Consider the following 21,025-nt stretch of genomic DNA (forward strand, 5'->3'; position numbering starts at 1 on the left):
GAAAAATATACCCGCAGGAAACCACCTGCGGGACCCACCTGTGTCGCCCTATTTCTACGCCTGGTGACGGGTGGGTTACGTTTTCTGGAACTAATCAACATTCACTTCGCTTACGGCGCGCTTGGTGGCGCACCCACGTGTGCGAGCGAGGTTTTGACTTGTGGTAAGTGGTAAATGTTAGTGCAGTGAAAACAATAACAATACTCGTAACCTTTATGTGCTTTTAAACATTAAAAACATTACTGCAGTAAAATTATGATAATAATAATAATAATTATTATTATTATTATTAGCAATGTAGAAAATGGAATGGGAGGGAAGAGAAAGGGGGGAAAAAAACCTTAGCTTTTTAGGGTGGTGAAGTAAAAAAGGACTCGAGAGTAGAGGGGAGGGCACAGAGATACAGCTGTTATATGCAGAGGTACAGGGATTCTAGTCGACAAGTTCATGATTGAGCTTTTTGGCAGATGTATCGGTTTAGGTCTTATGATACGTGTTCATCATCAAATTGTCAAGATGTTCCCTGGGTGGGTTCATCGGCAGATCTACTAACTGTTCTTCTCTTTTGGTTTTTTGGGGGTATATTTTCTTCGGTGGGTAAAATGAGTTAGGAAGGATTTACCAGCTTATGAGTGTATCTGCAATTTTACTTGAAACTTGAGAAAAGAATTGCTGCATATGAAACTTGCAGCAATATTATATCCGATTATAACTAATTTTACCTTCCACAGAGGATTTGAAAATCTACTTAAAGATTTTGTTTTCAAAGAATAAATGATGAAGATAAAATTTGAACCTAAAATCTTATAACTAACCGACGGTATATTCGATTAACAAAAAAAAGATAACTTTTATGTTCGATTTATCTTTGAATTCTATATTTATAATTTATTATTATTATTATTATTGTTTTTCATGCATGATAAACTAAAAAAATAAAATCATGATAATATTTAGAAATTATGAAATATTATATATCTTATTATTTATGGATAATAAAAAATTATATATTTCTAATTTTTAAAAATCATAAAATTTTAGGGTTTTTCTAGGGGTGATTGTTGTAAGAATTAAATATAAAAAATATGGAGTGATGCACATGAAGAGTAAAAAAAATTATTAATAATAAATAATATATTTTTTAGTTTAAGAAACAAACACCAAATGGTCAAATAAACAAATGGCTTGGAAGGAATTCAGTCTCCAAAATTATAATAAAAGGATACCCTTTTTTGGTTCATTATATTGACAAAATAATAGTCAAACCCACCCATAAACAGGAAACCACTGCTATATGGCACAATTATACAGAACATGATAAAGTTTCATAATCATGCATTTAATCCAATAATAAATACTTTAACATGTAAAATAATTATGGAATCGAATGTGAATCATTTCACATTAATGCTTATTAAAATTATCAAATTCGATATGAATTTATTGACCAAACAAATTTGCGATAGCACTAATTCATCAGCCACACCCTCACCTCTTAATGCTATTATGATCTTATCGTGGGCTTGGAAAACATCTTGTCGTGGGCTTAGTGCTGAGCTTCACTATGACTTAGATTGATCATTTTTCTTAGTTAATGTATGATAATAGGTTGTTGATATATCAATTATCTCAATAATTAGAATAATAAAAGTCAACACAGACCTAATAATAATCGATACATCAATTATTCCATTTTCATTATTTATCTTTATATAATAATAATAATAATAATAATAATAATAATAATAATAGATATTAAAGCAAACCTAATATGATTTGATTCTTACCAAACATGTTATTAAACTTTAAATGGAGAAATTATAATATTATGCTTATAAATTTATTAAATTAATGATTAATGGGTGATCGTAATAATTTTTATGATATTTAAAAAAAATAAATAAGGAAGGTGAAATTTGAGCTCAGGACATTATGATAAAATTATGGATATCTGATTGTATGAATTTTGACCGCTCATTAGTTGCGATCGAGGATCGGTGTCAATTTTCTCTAACTCGTCTAAAGCATGAGAAATGAAATCAAGTTTTTTTATGAGCTTTAGAGGTTTAACGGTGAGACATTGGATCGTCACCTGTTACTTAAAAGTGTAAATCACTATTAATTTATTTCACCATCAAAATTCGAGATTCAATATAACCTATTCATATTATCTGGACTATCCTTGCACATGAATCTCTCAAGCTATATTATATACGCCTCCTCCTTGAGGTTGCGTTAAGGAACGCGATTTCTTTATGATCGAGACGGCACTAAGAGGGAGGGTAAATTAGTGTAGGGAAAAAATTATATCGATTTGAAAATCTTTATACGATAAAATTCGATTAGGATGAAAACAGTTTGTTTGACTCGTATAAGTTTGTAAGTGAATAGAGAAGAGGGGATTGAATAGTTTGCAATGCAGTAAATAGAATAAGCAGTAAGGAAAGAACACACCGAATTTATAGTGGTTCGATCGTCATGACCTATATCTACTCCTGATTCCTCTTCCGTCGATGCCACCGGCATCCACTAGCGATCTTCCTTCAATAGGCGAAGACCTACCTACTTCTTACAACTCTATTCTCCTTTTGACAGACTCATGAGAGAACCTTTACAACCCCACTACCTCATCTATTAAACTTCACTAACACGAGAGGAGTTCTCACAAGATTACAACAACGTTTTCTTCATTTTTTGCTCTTAATTCTTGTGTGTGTTAACTATGGAGGAGAGGGCAGTTATAGGCCTCAAGTGGATTCAAACTTGAAGCCTAAAAGTGTTTCATTCTCGATTTTTGGGGGTATTGGTGGTACCACCGTATGCAGCATTGACACTGAGCGATATCACAGCCCATTCTGGCGGTACCATCGCTTGACAATCTCAGAGACTGAATTTGGGCGGTACCATCGCCATACTAGCAATACCATCGCTTGACGTAGTCTCGAAGATTGTGTCATCGACGGTTCCACTTGTTGGGTCACTGTTTGGGCCTTTCACTTAGCCTAACATAGCCCAAACTTGAGCCCAATTGGCCCATAATTGAGTTGACCCAATTCCAACCCAATTACGTCTAAAACCTACTTCGATCTAGATAATTATTACAGAGCTTGAATCAAATGGTGTCTAGCATATCATTGGTTCATCGACCATTCGACTGATTCTTCAATGCATTGTCCTCTCTTGCAACCTATTGCTCAATCGGTCAGTTGATCTCCGCAATTCTAATTTCCTTGACGCAATTTCCGCTCTTCTTGGTGCGATGCCTGAACCCATGGCTCAAAGCCTTCTACCGATACATCGACCGATCCTCTGGCTTGACGTCCAATCTTTTAACATATTTTACTCCAGCCCAACATGATTCTTTCTGCTTTAATTGTGTCTCCCTGATCAAAGCTTCCTGCGTCACTCAAAGCGCAGATCAGATAAATACTATCAATTGGTTTTATCATCAAAATCCGAGATTCAATAGTTTTTACGTTCATTTATCAAATCTCATAATCATAGTGTGCTGCAATAGCCAATATAATTAGATGATTTTTAATACGGAGCTTTGTACATTTTTAAAGACATATCAAAGAAACTTAGTGAAAGACAAGAATTGTCAAATCCTCATCAATTGTGATCGATTCTACTAAGAGTATATTTTCGCTTAATTTTTAATTAAATATTAATTAAAAATAGAAGTGATCTAAACCAACTTGGAAGTGACAATTATGTAAAAGAGAAATCGATAGGTAAATTTTACAGAGTCAAAATTTGTGAGGAGATGCTTGTTAAAACTCTAATAGACATTCACTACATTCAAAAGACACTAGACATTTGAGAGACTATCACATAATAAGAAATGTTATTTCCTTCATCTCGAGGGATCTATAGAAATAATCCTACACTAGAGTCAAAAGTCATTAACGAGTTGAAGCTGTATTAGTAGATAAAAGTTCAACTACTCAACAATAGTAACGAAGAGCAGTTGGAAACCAAGAGACATATTACAACTAGAAAAGAAGAATAAAGATTCAACAAAAGTGAGGATATGCAATATCCACAAGGCTTCAACGGAGACATAAAAGAAATAAGTGAGGGAGAATGTCACGAGTAAATATGTACATAGGATGTTCGATATAATGTTTATGTATGATTATATCTTTTAATTTTGTTCATGCTTTGCATAATATGTAAAGGCCTTGTAGTAGGCTTGGTAGCCTCATTTTAGTTGGTTTTTGTGATAATTTTAATATTGTAAATGTAGGTTGTGTATAGTCTTCGTAAAGATAAAACTACGTAAAAGCAAGCCATCTAACAATCATTTTAGGGGTTTCTAAGTTCATAAAGTAGTGGAAGTGGCAATCAGCACAACACCTAGGTGCACCCGAGTGGCATATGTTTGGATGAGCCTTTGGAATAGTATCATATGACACTTTCATATGGACACTTGTGTGGACTTTTAGTTACAGCAGACCACTTTGGACCTCTTATCATATAACTGTTTAGAGTTTATAAAGTATATGTTTATATGATAGTTTGTAAGATTCAGAGCTAAGCACTTCATCTAACTCATTTTCTCTTTTAAGGAGACCTTTTATGAATGAATACTCACCACATGACTTAGATAAAAGTAACTAAGTCCTTCATAATATATAATATATTAGAACGTCTAAGATAGTTTAGTTTCCTATGCATAATTATTCCTATGATATTATTGTAAAACTATGTGATGAATCATTTCAAGACACGGAGCTTCATGTGTCATCCAAAGTTCGAAGGATTTGAGATGCTTAACGTTTTCTTGATCGCTCTCCAATCACGAAAGTTCTTCACCGCACATAAATTCAAATTTGTCCGTCAAAAGAACTATAAAAAAGTGGGATTATTATATCGAAGACCTTCACTATAGAAAAAAAAAAAAAAAAGATAATCTATTTTTTGTTTTATAAAGAGATATTTTTGGGTTAAAAAATTATAATTTTGATAAATTATAAAAAAAAACACCGCCACCGTCTGCCTAATCCTGCTACCCACCTCCTCATCTACCTATCATATGAGCACAGATCTTAAAGCAACAAGCCCAAGAAGCCTTTTCTGACGCTACGAGTCCCGAGGAGATCGAATGAGCACGCTGCTTCTCCGATGTCCACTGTCAGCACCGACGCTCCCTTCCGCCACTATATACTCCCCCACTAGCCCTACTCTCCTCCACCCGCCCCATCCCCTGAGCTTCTTCCCATGGAACCAAACCCATCTCAAACTCCCGCCGTGGCAGCCGATGCGAAGCTCCCGTGGCGGGGACAGTCTCTCGTCAAGAAGGCCGCGGCGGCTGCTGTCATCGTCGCCTTCGCGCCGGTCGTGATCCCTTCCTTGGCCCTCTTCTTCGCGCTCGCTCTCGCTCTCTCTGTGCCGTCTACCGTTTACCTCACCAGCTTCGCCTGCACCGAGAAGCTAATGCGCTGCCTCCTCGTCCAAACGGAGAACGGCGGTGAGGGAAACGACATGCTGAAAGAAGACGGATCGGAGGAGACGAAAGAAGGAGAAGTGGTTGTTGCCGTGGGTGACGGAACGCTCGAGGATGAGCGCCCTCCCGAAGAAGCGTCCGGAGAAGAGAAGAAAACTGCAGGAGTAGTAGAAACCGGCGATGGTGTTGGAGGAGATGAAGTTGACGAGCGAAGAATGGAACGAGCTGCATCTGATGATGCGCATAATGGGGACGAAGACGGCAATGGCGAGGTGGAAGTGGAAAGAGAGAAGTAGCAGATTAAAGTTTGTATTGTAATAGTGAATGTTTCCATCCAATCTCGTTGTGGTAACGTAGCAGCCACCGGTGGAGTCCATCGTTTCCTTTTTTTTCTCAATAATAAAAATAATTCTATTATTTCCTGTATGTCCATTTTATCACATATGTATTTATGTATCACGAAGTAAAACATATATCAATAGAGACAAATAAAAGTTGAAGGAACAGATCAACAGTATCACGAAGCAAAACATATATCAATAGAGACAAATAAAAGATAAAGAAGGAAAAGATCAACATTCATATGACTTCAAGACAGAAGATTAAGAGAAGCAATTTCCAAACAAGGAGAAAGGGTATCACACGACGGTCAAACTTAATCCAAGTCACAATCTAGCACACTGCAAACATAGAATCACTAGCAACAAGGTCTCACCGGTGATGCTTATTTAACATATTGATATATTAGATGTTCAGCTTTTACATCCCTCCCTCTCAAAGCTTAGCGAGCAGTCCGTTCTGGATCAACTTGGGCGAACCACCATCCTTGTCTATTTCATTAGCACTCGGTGGCACGTCCACTGCTGGGGAGCAGTTAAAGAAGCCATGCGGCTGCAAAGTCAACAGAAAATGTCAACCATTTACTCTTATCTATCTATCTATCTATCTATCTATCTATATATATATACGACAACTGAACCTGCAAGCAAATAATCTTGGCAAGTGCTACATACGGTAGAAACAAAGGTCAATATTGGATGCAAGGTTTAAATCTATAGTAGAATATAATTCCAATAACTACGGTGCCACCACGAGCTATCATGCGAGCACAGGATGATGGGAGATAAATTAGGACTTCACTGATCCATGAATTTATTAAAAAGAAAAATTATGTTTCTTTAGAGTTACTCAGTTATCTAGAACAACAAATTTGCACTAAACCATGAGCAAGCCTACCTTCCGAACAGCAAGGAAGATACAATACAATACCAGAATGATGCAGAATGTGTCTGGAATTCACTTCAGATAATATCCTCATGAAATTTGAGATTAGTCACGAGTATCATATTATCTCCCTTCCATGTTATGCCATGTCTATTTCCTTTCCTAAGGTTAGGCGTTACTATTTATTGGACTTTGGTATCCAAATATTTTCCTCTCTTTGTTTTACTTTTTAGACGATGAAAATTGCACAATGATTTTAGATGACGAATACAATTGCTGCAGTGTCTCCTCCTCTGTTTCATATAATTATGGTCACAAGTTTTCATTCTTTCATCCGTATTGGCTTCAATCTTCTCCCCCTTTACTTAACACTTATCTTCTCTTTCTTCTTTGGAGGCTATTAAATCATCTAGAATCGACTTAAAAGCAGCTAAATTCTGCTTGAGTTTGATTGATTCTAGTCGGTTCCAACCAATTTCTGACATAGGCTGAAAAGATCAGCCATTACCATTGGGCCTATCGATACAGCAAACTGTATATTTGCACCTATCTTGGCTCCAACATGCGCACGAGTTAAATTAAGACGTCTAGGTCCCTCAACTTCAAATGTAGAATGAGTTGCCCTAGTAACTCCTATCTGACATACAATCTTCAAACCACTTCAATAAGATGTACCAGGACATTCTATTAAAAGTTCATTAATGGCAACAAAATTTAAGAAAAAACATTATATAACTGACAGATATTAGAAGATAAATGCAAAAAGTGATGAGCAAAATCTATGTTTTCTTGGAAAATTAGAGCGCTTCTAAACTTGCTTAGTCATTTTTCAGTCAAATAACAAGTATCAAATTGATGAGCATGATTAAGAGATCAACAATACATATCTGAGAACAAAAAGGAATCACAGAACTAGAGCAACATTACCATGAGCATAAAGCCAATCCGATCCACAGGCATGACAGGCCAATCTTCCAACCTGGGTATGTGTGTGATTCCAAATACGTACCTGCAATTCAAGCCAATCAATAAGAAAAGAACCGACAAGCATCATGAAGAATCAAACACAAACAAAAAAACTACTTGAATCTGTAATTATTGTTTAGGATTTTATGATTAAGAAAGAACACTATCTTGAAGAATGTAAGGTGATGTAAGATCTATATGCAGATTTGCTATGCAATGAAACTAAAGGAAATAGAAAGCCAATTCATATATGGAGAAAGAAATTGTTCCTCGTATGACCATTAGCCGGGCAACTAACCATAGAACAATGTCAGCTTCCTCAAGGGACCTGTTCTTCTTAACCCATGTCACTAATCCCTCATTTATGCGGGGATTCTGATTGGGAAACTCTCCTCCAGGGTACATCTCATCACGACTGTAAGGTGTAACCCATAGATTATGCTTTAAAAATGCAGCTCTTCTCAAGAATTTTGCTTCTGGACCAGCTAATGGGAGGCAATTCAGACCAGGCATGAGCTTATAACCTGTAGGTTGACCTGTCCGATTTACAGTCCTTGTGTTCCTTACCTGAGATATGATAATAGATTGTCTCAGTGATTTTTGTATGCAACATGATTACATACTATTGATCAACTCAAACTATCGAAGTCAGTGGTTAAAGTAATAATTCCTATCTTAAATTAACAATGTAAGCTATACTGTAATTAGATGTGAGCAAATGGATGATCATATGGTAAAATACTCTTTTAATGGAAATGTCTTTATTCCAAATTAAAATTCAAGATGCTCAAAGGTACACAACAAAGTTAAATTTGAGAAGTTACACTTTAGTGAGCAAATTATGTGCTTGCAGTAAAGACAGTATAGTACTCACAATCCAGTGACGTGCAGAGAAAGGATCACAATCACGCATAGCTTCCAGCTCTGACTTGAGAAGCTTTTCTTCAGCATAAAAAGCATTGTTATGAACATTATTTTGACCTGGATCTTCTACTTTGGCATTTACCTCAATCACCTATAAGGCAAAAAACATAGCACTGTCACAAAAACATATACTTTTCCCATCAGAAATTAATTAACTTGCCAAGTAAAGATGTATTTGGTCAGTACTTGCTATGGAATAATAATTTAATAATTTTATTTTATATCAGTAAATCCAATACAGCTTTGTTGTTGTTGTTGTTGTAGTATCAATAAATCCAATATATAAGAACATATTCTCAAGTTTCAATTATTTTTATTGCTTGACAAGTGAAATAGTTATACAGTGCATAAACAGTGATCAAACCTAGCTTCTAATTTAGGTAGCTTTTAATCGCACACTATAAAGTCATATGAAGAAAACTAAGTAAGTCTATGTGAATGAATTGACGAACTTATAATTTCAAAACAACTTTTCTGACCTTGTATCCACATAATATAATTCTTCTCTACTGAAAAAGTAGGCAAATATACCCTTCTCAGAAGAACATCCTTTGTGTCTCTACAATAAATCATTAAGAATAAAAAAGTTCAGGTGAAATTTAATAGCTCATCCTTTGCTGTTTATTCATGTATATAATCACTAGGGGTTCTTATGAAAGATCAAATGTGGATACACCAATTGATTCTCGTACTCGGAGTACTTTGCATACTTCTTCCAAGGATTCGAGTTGGACCATTCAGGATACGAAAGAAGAATGTGACTTTATTATTGATTTTGTTAACTAATGACATATATGGTCCTAGTTGCTTCTTACCTTACACAATGAGCTCTTTTCATTTCTTTGAGCTCAGACAGTTAATATAATTTCTAGTAATACTATGTGTCAATACGTACCGGCATACTATGCGTCAGCACACCAATATAGACGAGTAGGCACTGTTCCAGCAGACTACCGAAATGGGTCCAACACTCGAAAAGGCAAACCCTAATATGCATAAACACATACAAATATATATATATATATATATATATATATATATATATATATATATATATATATATATATATATATATATATATATATATAACACATGAATTATGGGCTTCTACTCTGGCAAACAGCAACAACTTGCTGAACTATTCTTGCATGGGCTTCTACCAACTTGATTTAGGCCCTTCGCATGGCATCATGCCAAACACCAGTACAAAAATTCTGCCTGGTTTTAGCATGGCTATAGACAATTCTTGATAGATATCTAAGAGGAAGGTAGCAAAACTTACTAGTAAGGACAACAAGGAAAGAAAAAAAAATCACAAGTAATAGGAGTCCAAGCTGCACATGAAAGAAGCTCAAGAAAAAGAAATAATACCTGATTGAAGGCTTCGGTAGGTTTACAATCAACAGCCATGTCCATGCGAGCAACAAAGAAATGTTGATGAACCGGCGCATATAAGCCTGGAGCGATGGTTGTACCATATTTTCTTGATTCACCAGGTTGCAATGCTCCTAAGCTGAGAATTCCAGTCAATTTTACTTCTGCTTCAATCTTACCATCCTGCATCCAATTGACAAGTGCCAAGCGAAGTTGTAGAGACCAAAAATCCAGCAAGGTGATGTTAATAACAGAAAAACAGCCTAAGTTTCCAGGGCTTAAAAAATGCAACAACTCCCCAAACCTAATGTTATTAAAACAGTAATGTACCTTGTTCTGGCTAGAAAATGAAAAAAGTTATAAAAGTACAACCTGTCTGCACTTATGCATCCTTATAAAAGCAGAATCTCTTTGCTGTCGTGCACCATATTTCAGAACAGAATTAAATTAGGTTCCCCTGTTTCATCTCAAACAGTTTCTAAAACCTGATATCATGGTTTCATCATCAGAATAGCTAATAACATGATCATGAAATCAAGTAATATGCATCCAGATATTGTACTATTAAGGGAGTCTTTAAACAACTGTTTACTGCCCAAAACAGTACCTGATGAACTCTTTTCCCTCTCTATACACATTAGCATACATAGACACTAGTACAGAACATCCAGAAAAAAGAAGCCAACCAATCATTTGGTGTTTTGCTTTAATCACATCTGACATCAAGAATAGAACTAGAAATTCCAACACATTCCTTTTCCCATCCTGAACCTATAAGAAGCTCCAGTTTTGTTAGAGGCAATTTGATTGTTCAACATCAAAATGGAATAGACATAGTGTAATGAACTGCATCTGTCACAACAACATTGACAACACATTATAAAATGGGCAGCAAAGTGTGAGATGGGAGTTCAAGGTCAATATTGAATAGCTTGTGAAAGTTCAAGGTCATATATTGAATAACTTGTTAAGAGTCTTAAGACTGAGAAAGGAATATCTATACAGATTTTACATAAATTAAAGATGTTCCAACAAAAGATGTAGATGAAATTGCTAAAGAAGGTATGGAGAAGCACTACAAAGGATTTCAGATAGATACAAGAAGATAGGTCCTGACTGTCTCTCATCAACAGTTGAAGAAGCTTTTTATTGGGAACTTAAAAAGGTTCTTCAGTGGCAATAATAAATGGTTCTGAACAATTTAAGAACATATCTGACAGATTTTAATGAGCAAATAGCAATAGGTCTTTTGTAAAAAGAAACCACGGAGAGAAACAGGGTATAAGAAAGAGAACCAAGGAAAAAAAGGACAGGTATTGTAGGTCACGCGATTGGGCATTATATTTATAATAGTAGTATAACTCTCCCCACCCAACAAAAAAACACATAGACTGCCTCAAAGAAAGTTGACTCTACTTAAAAGTCTAAACAGTCTCCTGGTTCCAATACTTCCAACTTTCAAGTTAGACTAGTTAGAGTACAATGGTACCCTAACAGAGAATGTTGCATCCATCTACATAGCAATTGATCATACTTTGGTCACTTTCAGGAACCATCCACAACTGGATCATCTCAACAACTAAAAATATTCTCGGAGACATACTCACTTATATGGTCACCGTAAATAATCACCAACCAGCATCTCATAATGAAAATCTGACATACACTCCATGACTAAAATTGATTCGACTTATCTCTAACATAAAGCTTGTCCACTTCATAAAGAAATATACATAATTTTTCTCCTTATATCTTAGTCTTAATAGCTCATGTAAATATTATCATCATCTTTTCAGTCTGATTCTCATATGCAAAATAAATGAAATGGCAATACAATTGACTACTCATGTAACCACTGGCGTTAAAGAGAACAGATACCCAAAATCTGATTACTTATATCTTTCTTCTAAAATGTCAACATTCAGGTATGGAGAGAAAAAGGTGGAACAGCTGCAAAAACTAGAAATTTCTCCATGCAATGCTAATGATGGGAAGAAAGGTGATCAATTTTAAGGCCGAAAAATATACTATAAGGTGGAACAGCCGTAAGAACTAGAAATTTCTCCATGCAATGCTAATGATGGGAAGAGAGGTGGTCAATTATAAGGCTGAAAAATATGCTACCGGTACAGTATGGATAATTATCTGGGAGTATTATTCCAATCATAGCAACAATTAGTTTATAAGTATTAAAAGAAACCAAGGCAGCTATATATAGTAAATCATGAATAAACCTTCAAATGCATATGCCTTTTCAACGTAAAACATGAATTAAACCGCTCAAGAAAAATCCATAGTAGAGAAAAGCTATATGTCAGACACTTGACATACAAAATGCCATTTTTCTCAATTTACCTGATAGAAGTGCCAGAAAAACCCATATTCGTAGTTAGCAACTGTGCATATGAAGGACACAGTTAGCCTTCTTGATCTCCTAACTTCTGCTAAGCCTGTTCGCCAATCTTGATGCTTCCATAAGATTCCATGATCCTCCTCATGCAAACAAACACAATTTTCAATAGTCTCTATACCACCAGTATAATTTGTAAAATGAGCATCGAAGTATTTGATGTAGCCCAGGCAGTCACAACCCTGGATCACAAATGGTTTTTGGACAATTAATATAATATATAAAGAAGCAGAGATGATGAGTGAGAATGTAAAACCAAATTTGTCAGAATAGAATATGTTACCCTTTTAAGAGAGTGAGCATTTTTCCCGAGGCCATCTTCACCAGCATCAAATGCATTCTTACGATAATGTGGTTCATTTGGATCTCCATAGGGAACTACCATCTCAACAAAACTCAACCTATGTGCCACAGGTCTCCGTCCCCGACTGCCATCAATGTATGCCACAGAGTGTATTACTAAGCCCTCCCTTGGGGTGAAACCAATACGGAAGCTCCACTGTGCAACAGCAATGCAGAACAATTACACCTCATGGGTCATGAGTTAATAAGGTATCAGATGTAGAGAGATAAAAAAGAGTACTGAAGTAATAAATACCTTTTGCCACTCCACAAAATAACCATTTATACGAAAACTTGGACCTTCAGGCTGAAGAATATGCAGAGGCTTTATATCACTTCTGTCAACACCTCCACGAGTTTCTCCAGGTGTATAGTTTCTCAATGGATCAGCTGGAGGCAAAGGGACCAATTTTCTATCTTCGAACTCAATTATCTGATTGTTTTGCATGTCAACAAGAATATAGATGCCTTCAACAGGACGTGCATAACCATTCTCCACAGGGCAGTCACTCTCTGTCCGACAAAAAATTAGTGGTTTTGCAAGCCTGCGGCTAGGAGCATCGGCATCACTGTGGTAACCAGCACACCTGAAGAATATGAAGGTCATAGTACAGAATTTAACAAGGAACAACAACCACAAGTATGATTACTTGAGAAACGTCACAAGTATTACTTACCAAGCATCTACCATTACAAGATCCATATCATCTACTCCTCTCTTTCTCATTGCCTCTATGAATGGAGGATAGTTTTTAACAGCAGCTTCACACTCTGCATATTCTATAGCATCCTACGGTTGACAAATAAGAGGATCAAAATATAAGAACAAAAACTTACTTTCAGACCAAAATCATTGACAATGCTTGTGGAAAAGAAGTTCTAGAATGAGACGAATTACATTCAACTAATGATTTTACAGAACTTTTGCGAAATGTAAACATCTGGAGAATTACTTTACTTCAAACTTTTCCCAATTCCAGGGAAGGCATAGATTATTAGTGTTGTACTCTTTGAGATACACATCAAATAAGACATTTTACTGACATTTGTGATTTGAAAGCAAAACTGACATCGACATCTTATTATTATGAGCAAATTGGTAGTAAGCAATGGCCCAGACAATATTTTATTGCAAAGAAGGCAAAACCACCTTAGAAACCACTCTTTTTCAACATTCTCAGTAACTAAGTCAGGGTCAGTAATGATAATTACAGAAATCATGGCTCATATGTTATGTTATTTGCTTTCAAAGAATCAGATAAGAAAACGTGCATCCAAATCTGACCATGATGTTTATGCCAATGTAACACTACATACAAGCTCATTACATTATGCACAGTAAATTTAATGAACATTCTACTCTGAAAATTAGTGCTTGGGCGGAATAAAGATTTCATAACAGAGCCAAGAATATTTTCCAATATTTATTTCTAAAGATGCATTATATAGCCATTAACTTTTCTAGAAGTATGAAGCACATACCATAGGAGGCTGTACATCAGGAACAACTTCAGAGGAGATCACTTTTCCCCTGTGATGACCACCACGAGTTGCTGCATGTACTTCAGACAGCTCAACTATCCAGATGCTTGTCTCATTTGACTTTTTGTTATAGACAACAAGCCTTGCCCTCCTGGGTGGAAGCTTACTCAGGATGACAGGACCACCCTTTGTTCTGGGAAGTAGTGATGGTTGGAAAGGGGGGAAAAAGTAGGCATCAGCTAATGCCACAATATTTTTCTCTGGCTCCAAAAGAACTACTTCAACAAACCGCATACTATCTCTGACCTGTGAAGGAAGCATAGTGAAGTCAATTCAAATAACCACTCTCTATCAAATTAAAGAACATGGTTAGTAAAATAGTAATGGAAGCATATATATAGTATACAATAGCCAACCTCCGGAGTTGCACCAGCAGACCTAACAGTTGCTACTGCAACAGAGATTTCAGCAGCAGACAATGGATCTAGGGGGTGCCTTGTCTGAGCCCTCATCATCATGGGGATGCCTTAAATTAAACATCAAATGTCAGAATCAATCAAAATAAGACGTACCCACACAACCATATTTACTAAACTTCACCGAAATAAGAGGACAAGAAAAGTTTAGAGAGCAGATAACCCAGCACAAAGGACGAAAACAAATGAACAATAAAAGTGGCTTAAAACTGCCGAAAACAAAGAATTAAGGAAAATAGAATATTTCTCATTTATGGATAACACACTAAGATCTGCAGAGAAAAAGTAGATGTTAGTTAAAAGGTGATCAGTGGATAAATGACAAGCACTAAGGCACTAAAAGAGGGGCATCATCAGTTTAAGATTGTGCACTTGTTGTCCACCTTATTGGCTTATTCAAAGGTGACAGATATTTATCCCATCAACTTCAGAGTAAAGAACCATTCCATAATATGTTGATTGCAAGGATACTAATTGAGTTGATCCAAAAGTACCATCAAAATGTTGTTATAATTTGCCTAACTGACATGCTTATAAGATGGCCCAATTATAATAGACTTCAAAAATGTCCATTACAAATATGCAATTTGTATTTACATATGTAGCACATCTGAACTTTTGTGCATATTATTCAAATTCATCAATTTTTTTAATTGCATACTTGAACCTACCTTAACTGCCTATCTATTTGTTAGATAATTCATACAACTCATGCCACTCACTCTATCGTTTCAAAACAAACCATGGTTTGCTTGTACAATCGGTAAGATATAGGGAATATGTTTCTTTTGATATTGATGTGGACTTACTATATGCAATGAAAATGAAGGGAACCACTCCCAGATAAAAAAAAAGAAATAGTTTTTTATTCTATCGGATCATTGCTCCCCTCCTATGTACTTGATTCCGCCTCTAACCTACATTTCTCGTCTTCTCTCTTGTGCTAAAGGCTCAACTTATTGCTCTTGGCCACCGAATTGCCTTTGCCTCCTATTCCGAATCTCTAACCATATTTTTCCCCTCTTCCTCCTGCTAGTCTATCCACCAGACCTGAACAGTGATTATGATGACTAATAAGATGTGTTTAATCAGGAAAATAAATTGATATTTGAACACCAACAAGCATCAAACTAAAGCAAAAAGAATATCAACGATTTCTTCTTCTTTCTTTTGCAAGAAATAAAAAAGATAATAACGTGTAGCAAGAAGCATCCAGAAAGACCACTAACTCATTTAAGAAAGTGCAGACATATTTCATAAGCACAACACTAGGACTAAATCCAACTAATTTATATTTGTTTGTTTCCATGGATCAAGGAGAACCACCTAAGACGAAGTGTATCCAGTAAGCATTCTTACCTATCAGTAACAATGAAAACAGAACAGAGATTTTGAAAGTGCTGTGTGCCCTATCAGATAATGAACACGTTTAGCATAGACGGAAAAGAAAAACATTAATATCGACATGGTTCGTCTTACCGGTCCATACCGACATATCGACTGGCTGTAGGTATAGTACGTACTAAACCGCACCAACATATAGATATACAATACGATGGGATGTACCAAGAAATCAATATATATTGTTCGTATCGGTCCCCTATCGGACCGGTATATACCGCACATACCAGGTAGTATGTTGCGGTATGACGAACCTCGAATACCGGTACAGAGAACTACGAAATGGGCCAACATCACATAACATATTCAAATTGAAGCACATCTAATTTTAAAGTCCCATTAGTCATTTGGGGTGCCAATAACCTACTACATGCAACATGCAAGATTTCAAACAGATATATCCACAAGATGGCATTCGTGTAATTGCGAAGAAGTGTAATCATAAATTATCTTGTCACTAGATCATCATAATATCTTATTCCATTGATCTCCTTGTTTGTCAAACATATGATCTTGCAGCCCATACCGCATACATCTCGGTAAAAAAGTAGGATGCCTTCACAAACTATTTTTCTAACAAACATAGCAAATGTCTGAAACTGTCCGTTCTATATTTATGTCTTGTCGTCAATCTGATCCACATATTGGGGCAAGTACGTGCAATCCTCCCGATTAAAATGAACGTAGGTTTGCCCTTTATCCTTTAATTTCCAAGGTTTTTTTCTCTCCGATGAATAACGTGGCAGAAATTTAAAGTAGACATAACACCGACAATATCAGATCTAAAAGTCATATCACGAAACAAGATCAAGAAAGGTGAACGAGGACGCAGGATCGGTACCCGGAAGGGAAGCCTTGGCGGGAGGGTCCTTGACGTCCTCGACGGGGACGAGCGGGCTCATGGCCGTCGCTGCCGAGGCGGGCCGCTTTGGATCCGCCGCCGCGATCCATTCCCCGACCGCCGCCTCGCTCCGAGGCGCTCCTCCCTTGGCGCCGCTGGCCTTGGGAGGCAGGAGGCTGGGAGAACAGCAAGGCGTCGCTTTTTCCTCAGTTGTGGCCATTGCAGAGGGTTGGCAAGCTCACCGAATCCGCCGTAGTAGTGGCCAATACCGTTGCCACGATCTGACATGCAGCAACCCTCGGTTGGCGTGCTTCCTCTGTCGAGTCCTTCCTTCTTCCTCCCTCCCTCCCCTTTCCAAGCCTCCTCTGGCTGTCCAGATCTCGCGGGAGACACAGATCTCGCGGAAGAACCCACCGCCTTTCCTTCTTCTCGAAGAGGAAGAGAGGGCGTGGCAATGGATCCAATATGGGCCTTCCAAGTTCGGCGAAGAGAGCCGGAGGCGATGGGCGTTCGGCTTACGGAACGCGAACCTCCTTTCCCTTTACGTGCATTTATTCGCGCACGGGAGAAAAAGGATGTGGGGTCCGGTTTCCATCGCGATGCAGTAACCGTGGGCGCCACCGAGGCATTGGGGTGATAAGTGGAATTCGGTGGTGCGCATCAGTGGCGCCTCGACCCGTGAACTAATCCGTGTCGATAACGGGACCACCGTGCCATCTGGAACCCTCGAACGAATTGCGGTACACCTCCCCCGGGCGCGGACAAGGATAAGCGTGGATCGATAAGAGCACCAACATGTCTCTGACGGTGAGCCACATTTGAATTACAAGCAATAGGGTATGCGGATGTGGACGTCCACATGAGCTCGTATCAATGTCGTTTTCCTTAGATAGAAAGAGGACAGCTCGTATGGCCACAAGTTACACCCGTTTAATATTGGGATGATGCGTAACTAAAGCGTCCATTATTGGGGGCACTCTGCTAAAAGATCCAATAATGGCAGTATGTAAGTGGGCAATTATGCGGAGCCACGCGACAAGGTTCAACGCGGGGCTTGGAGTTCTTTAAAATACGTGCAAGATTCCGATGGTGGGGGCAGTGGAGGAGGGTGTGATGTGTCCACGTGGGAGTGGTGCGATGGGTGTGTTGCGTGTCAGGGAGGAGTTGGCGGCGGAGGGGGGCGGGTTTGGATCTTCTCACCTTTTTGTGACTTGCCCACTGGAGGATCCGATTCGGTGGGCTATGGCGGTTTGTTGATGGAGTGCGGGATTAAGGTACATGATCTATCCACGTGTCATGTTGAGTTATAGGGCGATTAAGACGAGGGGGGGAAGTCCTTCCGTCTCGCGGCGTCGGATCGACGACCAAATTTGAGTGCTCGGCCGGCCATCACGGATGGGCCAACTCCGTGGGTTCTCTTTCGAGGCCCAGTTTGAGTGTATATGAATGAAGTCCATGTTCATCACCATGGATGGGGGAAGGTGACGGTCTACTGTGCATTCAAGAAGACATCAGATGAAGGTGATAAAACTCGTGGAATAATTCTTGTCCTGCTCATCATTTACGTAATGTTCCCCATCCGCAATAGATCAGGGCGACGTGTCGTGGTTATCCAAGGGGGGCAGCCTCCATTGTCAGCATCAGAATCGCTTCTTGCCCTGTTCTCAGGTCGGATTGATGTCAGCAGCCTTATGCTGTTGTTACACATGAGACATCTCCCTGCCATCTTGATCAATTAGCCTTTCCCTTGACTTAATGGAAAGGAACAAGAACAAGAAGAAGAAGGGTGTATCCGACAGAAAAGGGCAGAGTGATCAATATGTTGTTATTGTTTGTTTACCACAAATATAATTAATAGGTACCATACCATTTGGTCATATATTTGTTGTGTTAAATTATCACAAGAAAACAAAATTAATATGAACAAATATTTCTTCCAAATTCAACAAATGGCGTGTTCACCATTCATAACAGCGACAACGTTACTATCAATGAAATAGTCAAGCCGACCTCCTCCTCAGTACAATCACACGGTCCATAAGTTTCCGTTGCCATTCTCTTGGTTACCTCTACCAACTAATATCCTACAAATTCATTGTATTCAATAATTATTGACGCATATTAAAAACACAAAAATTGGCGTCGTTGACTCGAGTAGGTTCGGGAAGCAATCAAATAAAAATTTTGAATGCAAAAATGTTGCTATCTATTATATTTAAAAAATCATATACTAATGTCTCTAAAAATTATTAGTTACTCGAGCTTTTCAAAATTTTACATAATTTTAATAAAAATAGTTGGATCAAAGGTCACACTCACAGGCTTTGACCACAAGGATAAAGCCAGAGTAAGCGGCAGACCTGCTCAATCCTGGCCAATTTCCAAGTAAATTAAGAATCTAAAAAACACTTTTAAATATTTATCAGCATTGTTTTTCTATAAAATAAGTTTATTGCTCAAATATAAAATAAGAGCTATTTTTGTCTCTGAAAATAGAAAAAAAAATTATTGATCGTATGGACGCTATATAAAGCAGTATTTGATAAATTATAGTGATAAAAATTAAAAGAATTTGTTTACTATCATTTTAAGATGAAAATAATCGTCTTTTTGTGTTTCGATATGTGTAAGTAGATGTGCTGCATGAACTTGTTGTGTCCGGCCCATCGATTGCGGGTGCCAAGTGCCAACAAAAATACATGGTCCCGCGATGAAGCGGTTCACCGCACCACGAAGCAACCTGCGAACAGAGACAAAGCGATTGAATGAGTAATAGCCACAAATCAACAAATAAAAGGCCGAAATAAATATAAAAAACATTTCAACAGAGAGAAGAAACGGCACGTTAACGGCCACGACCAAGAAAAACAAAAGTAGAAAGAACGCAAACCTAACAGAGTGGAAGACCACGGACGGAGTCCTAACGAAGACACCTGCGACTCACGTGTGACACGAACGGAGAAGTGGAAACACTAAGAAATCACACACTCGAGGGAGAGGAAAAGCCCAGAGAAGACGGCAGGCCACAGACGAGGAGGAAGAAGAAAATCCTTTTCGGTTATTTAAGAGTTTAATTGTTGGGAGGTTTATTTTCTTTTTTAGATTTATTTTTGTATTAAAAGCAAGCGTGATTCGATACAGTCTACTCCCGGTTACAGGTGAACGGAGCTCCGTTTCGGTTCTTCTGTTTTACCTCGAGTTCTTCTCCTTGGTGGCGGTGGTACTACTGCCACTGGCTTCCTTGATGCACGAGATAGTTGCACGGCTTTGGAATCGCATGGTGGCCATGGAGATGATGGTGATGGTGGTGATGTTGGGGGTGGTGGTGATGGGCACGGTAACGTATATCTCCTGAGGATATGGCGCCGGACTTACCGTACCGGCCAGGATACCTCTTCGGATCAGAGATCTGGTGGATGCAGCGTTTCTCGGAGAGTATCCAGGGCCGGCGGCTGGGCAGCGCCGTGGTCGTCGCCGCTGGGTGGGTGGGGCTTCTCGGTTTGGACGATGGGGGGAACAAGAAGGCCCGGATCTTCTCGCGGCCAGCGAGATCGTACTCCTCCATGATGTTGGCGAGGTCCTCGTCGGACTTGACCGACACGAGCGCGTCAAGGTCCTCCGTCGGCAGCTGGCAGCGGAGGCTGACCGTGCCCCACCCGCACATCTCCCTCATCTTCTCCTGCAGCTCTGTTCATCAGCCAAGAACCCCATCAATCTATCACCTCTTGTCCTCCGGCAAAATCGAATTTCACGATGGAAATCAATACGAGGAACGGATCAAGTATACCTGAGAAGGGGACGGAACGGTCGACAGCCAGCACACGGGTGTCGCCGCCGATGTAGCGGAGCTTGCCGTCGGGGTACCGGGGGAGGATCTTGCCGCCGTAGCTGCAGAGGAACTTGATGGTGGCGGCGCTGGGGGAACGCTTGGCGGCCGCGGCGTCCGCGTCGAAGGAGCCGAACGAAGCGCAAGAGGACGAGGAGGAGCACGACGTTCCCACCATGGCAAACCCCGATCTCTTCACTGGCTCAGGTGGCAAAGCAGTTTCGTTGCAGGTGGGAGGCAAGAGAGGGGAAAGAGAAGCTCGGAAGTGTTTTTGGGGAGGCGTCTCTTCAAGCCTTGCAAAGGCTTCCAC

General features: G+C 38.7%; 3 protein-coding genes across 3 annotated transcripts; 1 reads left to right on the forward strand and 2 right to left on the reverse strand.

The window, feature by feature from the left end:
* The first annotated feature begins 5,223 nt into the window (after positions 1 to 5,223).
* On the forward strand, positions 5,224 to 5,745 carry LOC135613721 (uncharacterized). Its single transcript, XM_065110760.1, has one exon. It carries the CDS (start codon positions 5,224 to 5,226, stop codon positions 5,743 to 5,745), a length of 522 nt encoding a protein of 173 aa, XP_064966832.1.
* A 221-nt stretch (positions 5,746 to 5,966) lies between these two features.
* Positions 5,967 to 17,421, reverse strand: LOC135614456 (amine oxidase [copper-containing] zeta, peroxisomal-like). The gene is made up of 12 exons (XM_065111851.1): positions 16,890 to 17,421; positions 14,588 to 14,697; positions 14,172 to 14,477; positions 13,367 to 13,479; positions 12,946 to 13,276; positions 12,631 to 12,846; positions 12,293 to 12,529; positions 9,935 to 10,120; positions 8,514 to 8,654; positions 7,938 to 8,206; positions 7,601 to 7,682; positions 5,967 to 6,340 (listed from the first exon to the last, which is right to left on the reverse strand). Exons 1-12 carry the CDS (start codon positions 17,107 to 17,109, stop codon positions 6,224 to 6,226), a joined length of 2,328 nt encoding a protein of 775 aa, XP_064967923.1. The 5' UTR covers positions 17,110 to 17,421; the 3' UTR covers positions 5,967 to 6,223.
* A 1,382-nt stretch (positions 17,422 to 18,803) lies between these two features.
* LOC103987138 (uncharacterized) lies at positions 18,804 to 21,020 on the reverse strand. Its single transcript, XM_009405349.3, has 3 exons — positions 20,677 to 21,020; positions 20,083 to 20,576; positions 18,804 to 19,629 (listed from the first exon to the last, which is right to left on the reverse strand). The coding sequence occupies exons 1-2, from the start codon at positions 20,891 to 20,893 to the stop codon at positions 20,113 to 20,115; spliced, it is 681 nt and encodes a 226-aa protein (XP_009403624.3). The 5' UTR covers positions 20,894 to 21,020; the 3' UTR covers positions 18,804 to 19,629; positions 20,083 to 20,112.
* Between the last annotated feature and the right edge of the window lie 5 nt (positions 21,021 to 21,025).

This window comes from Musa acuminata, chromosome BXJ2-6, assembly GCF_036884655.1.
Source record: "Musa acuminata AAA Group cultivar baxijiao chromosome BXJ2-6, Cavendish_Baxijiao_AAA, whole genome shotgun sequence".
Lineage (NCBI taxonomy): Eukaryota > Viridiplantae > Streptophyta > Magnoliopsida > Zingiberales > Musaceae > Musa > Musa acuminata.

Bases quoted from the DNA above. Each gene is read 5' to 3' on its own strand.
- LOC135613721 (XM_065110760.1), top strand. From the start codon at position 5,224: ATGGAACCAAACCCATCTCAAACTCCCGCCGTGGCAGCCGATGCGAAG.
- LOC135614456 (XM_065111851.1), bottom strand. From the start codon at position 17,109: ATGGCCACAACTGAGGAAAAAGCGACGCCTTGCTGTTCTCCCAGCCTC. The intron at 14,478-14,587 runs GTTGGCTATTGT...CTTCCTTCACAG, and splicing joins CTGCTGGTGCAACTCCGGAG to GTCAGAGATAGTATGCGGTT. The intron at 8,655-9,934 runs GTATTATTTCTT...TTTGCCTTATAG, and splicing joins CTACCGAAGCCTTCAATCAG to GTGATTGAGGTAAATGCCAA.
- LOC103987138 (XM_009405349.3), bottom strand. From the start codon at position 20,893: ATGGTGGGAACGTCGTGCTCCTCCTCGTCCTCTTGCGCTTCGTTCGGC. The intron at 20,577-20,676 runs GTATACTTGATC...GCTGATGAACAG, and splicing joins CCGTTCCGTCCCCTTCTCAG to AGCTGCAGGAGAAGATGAGG.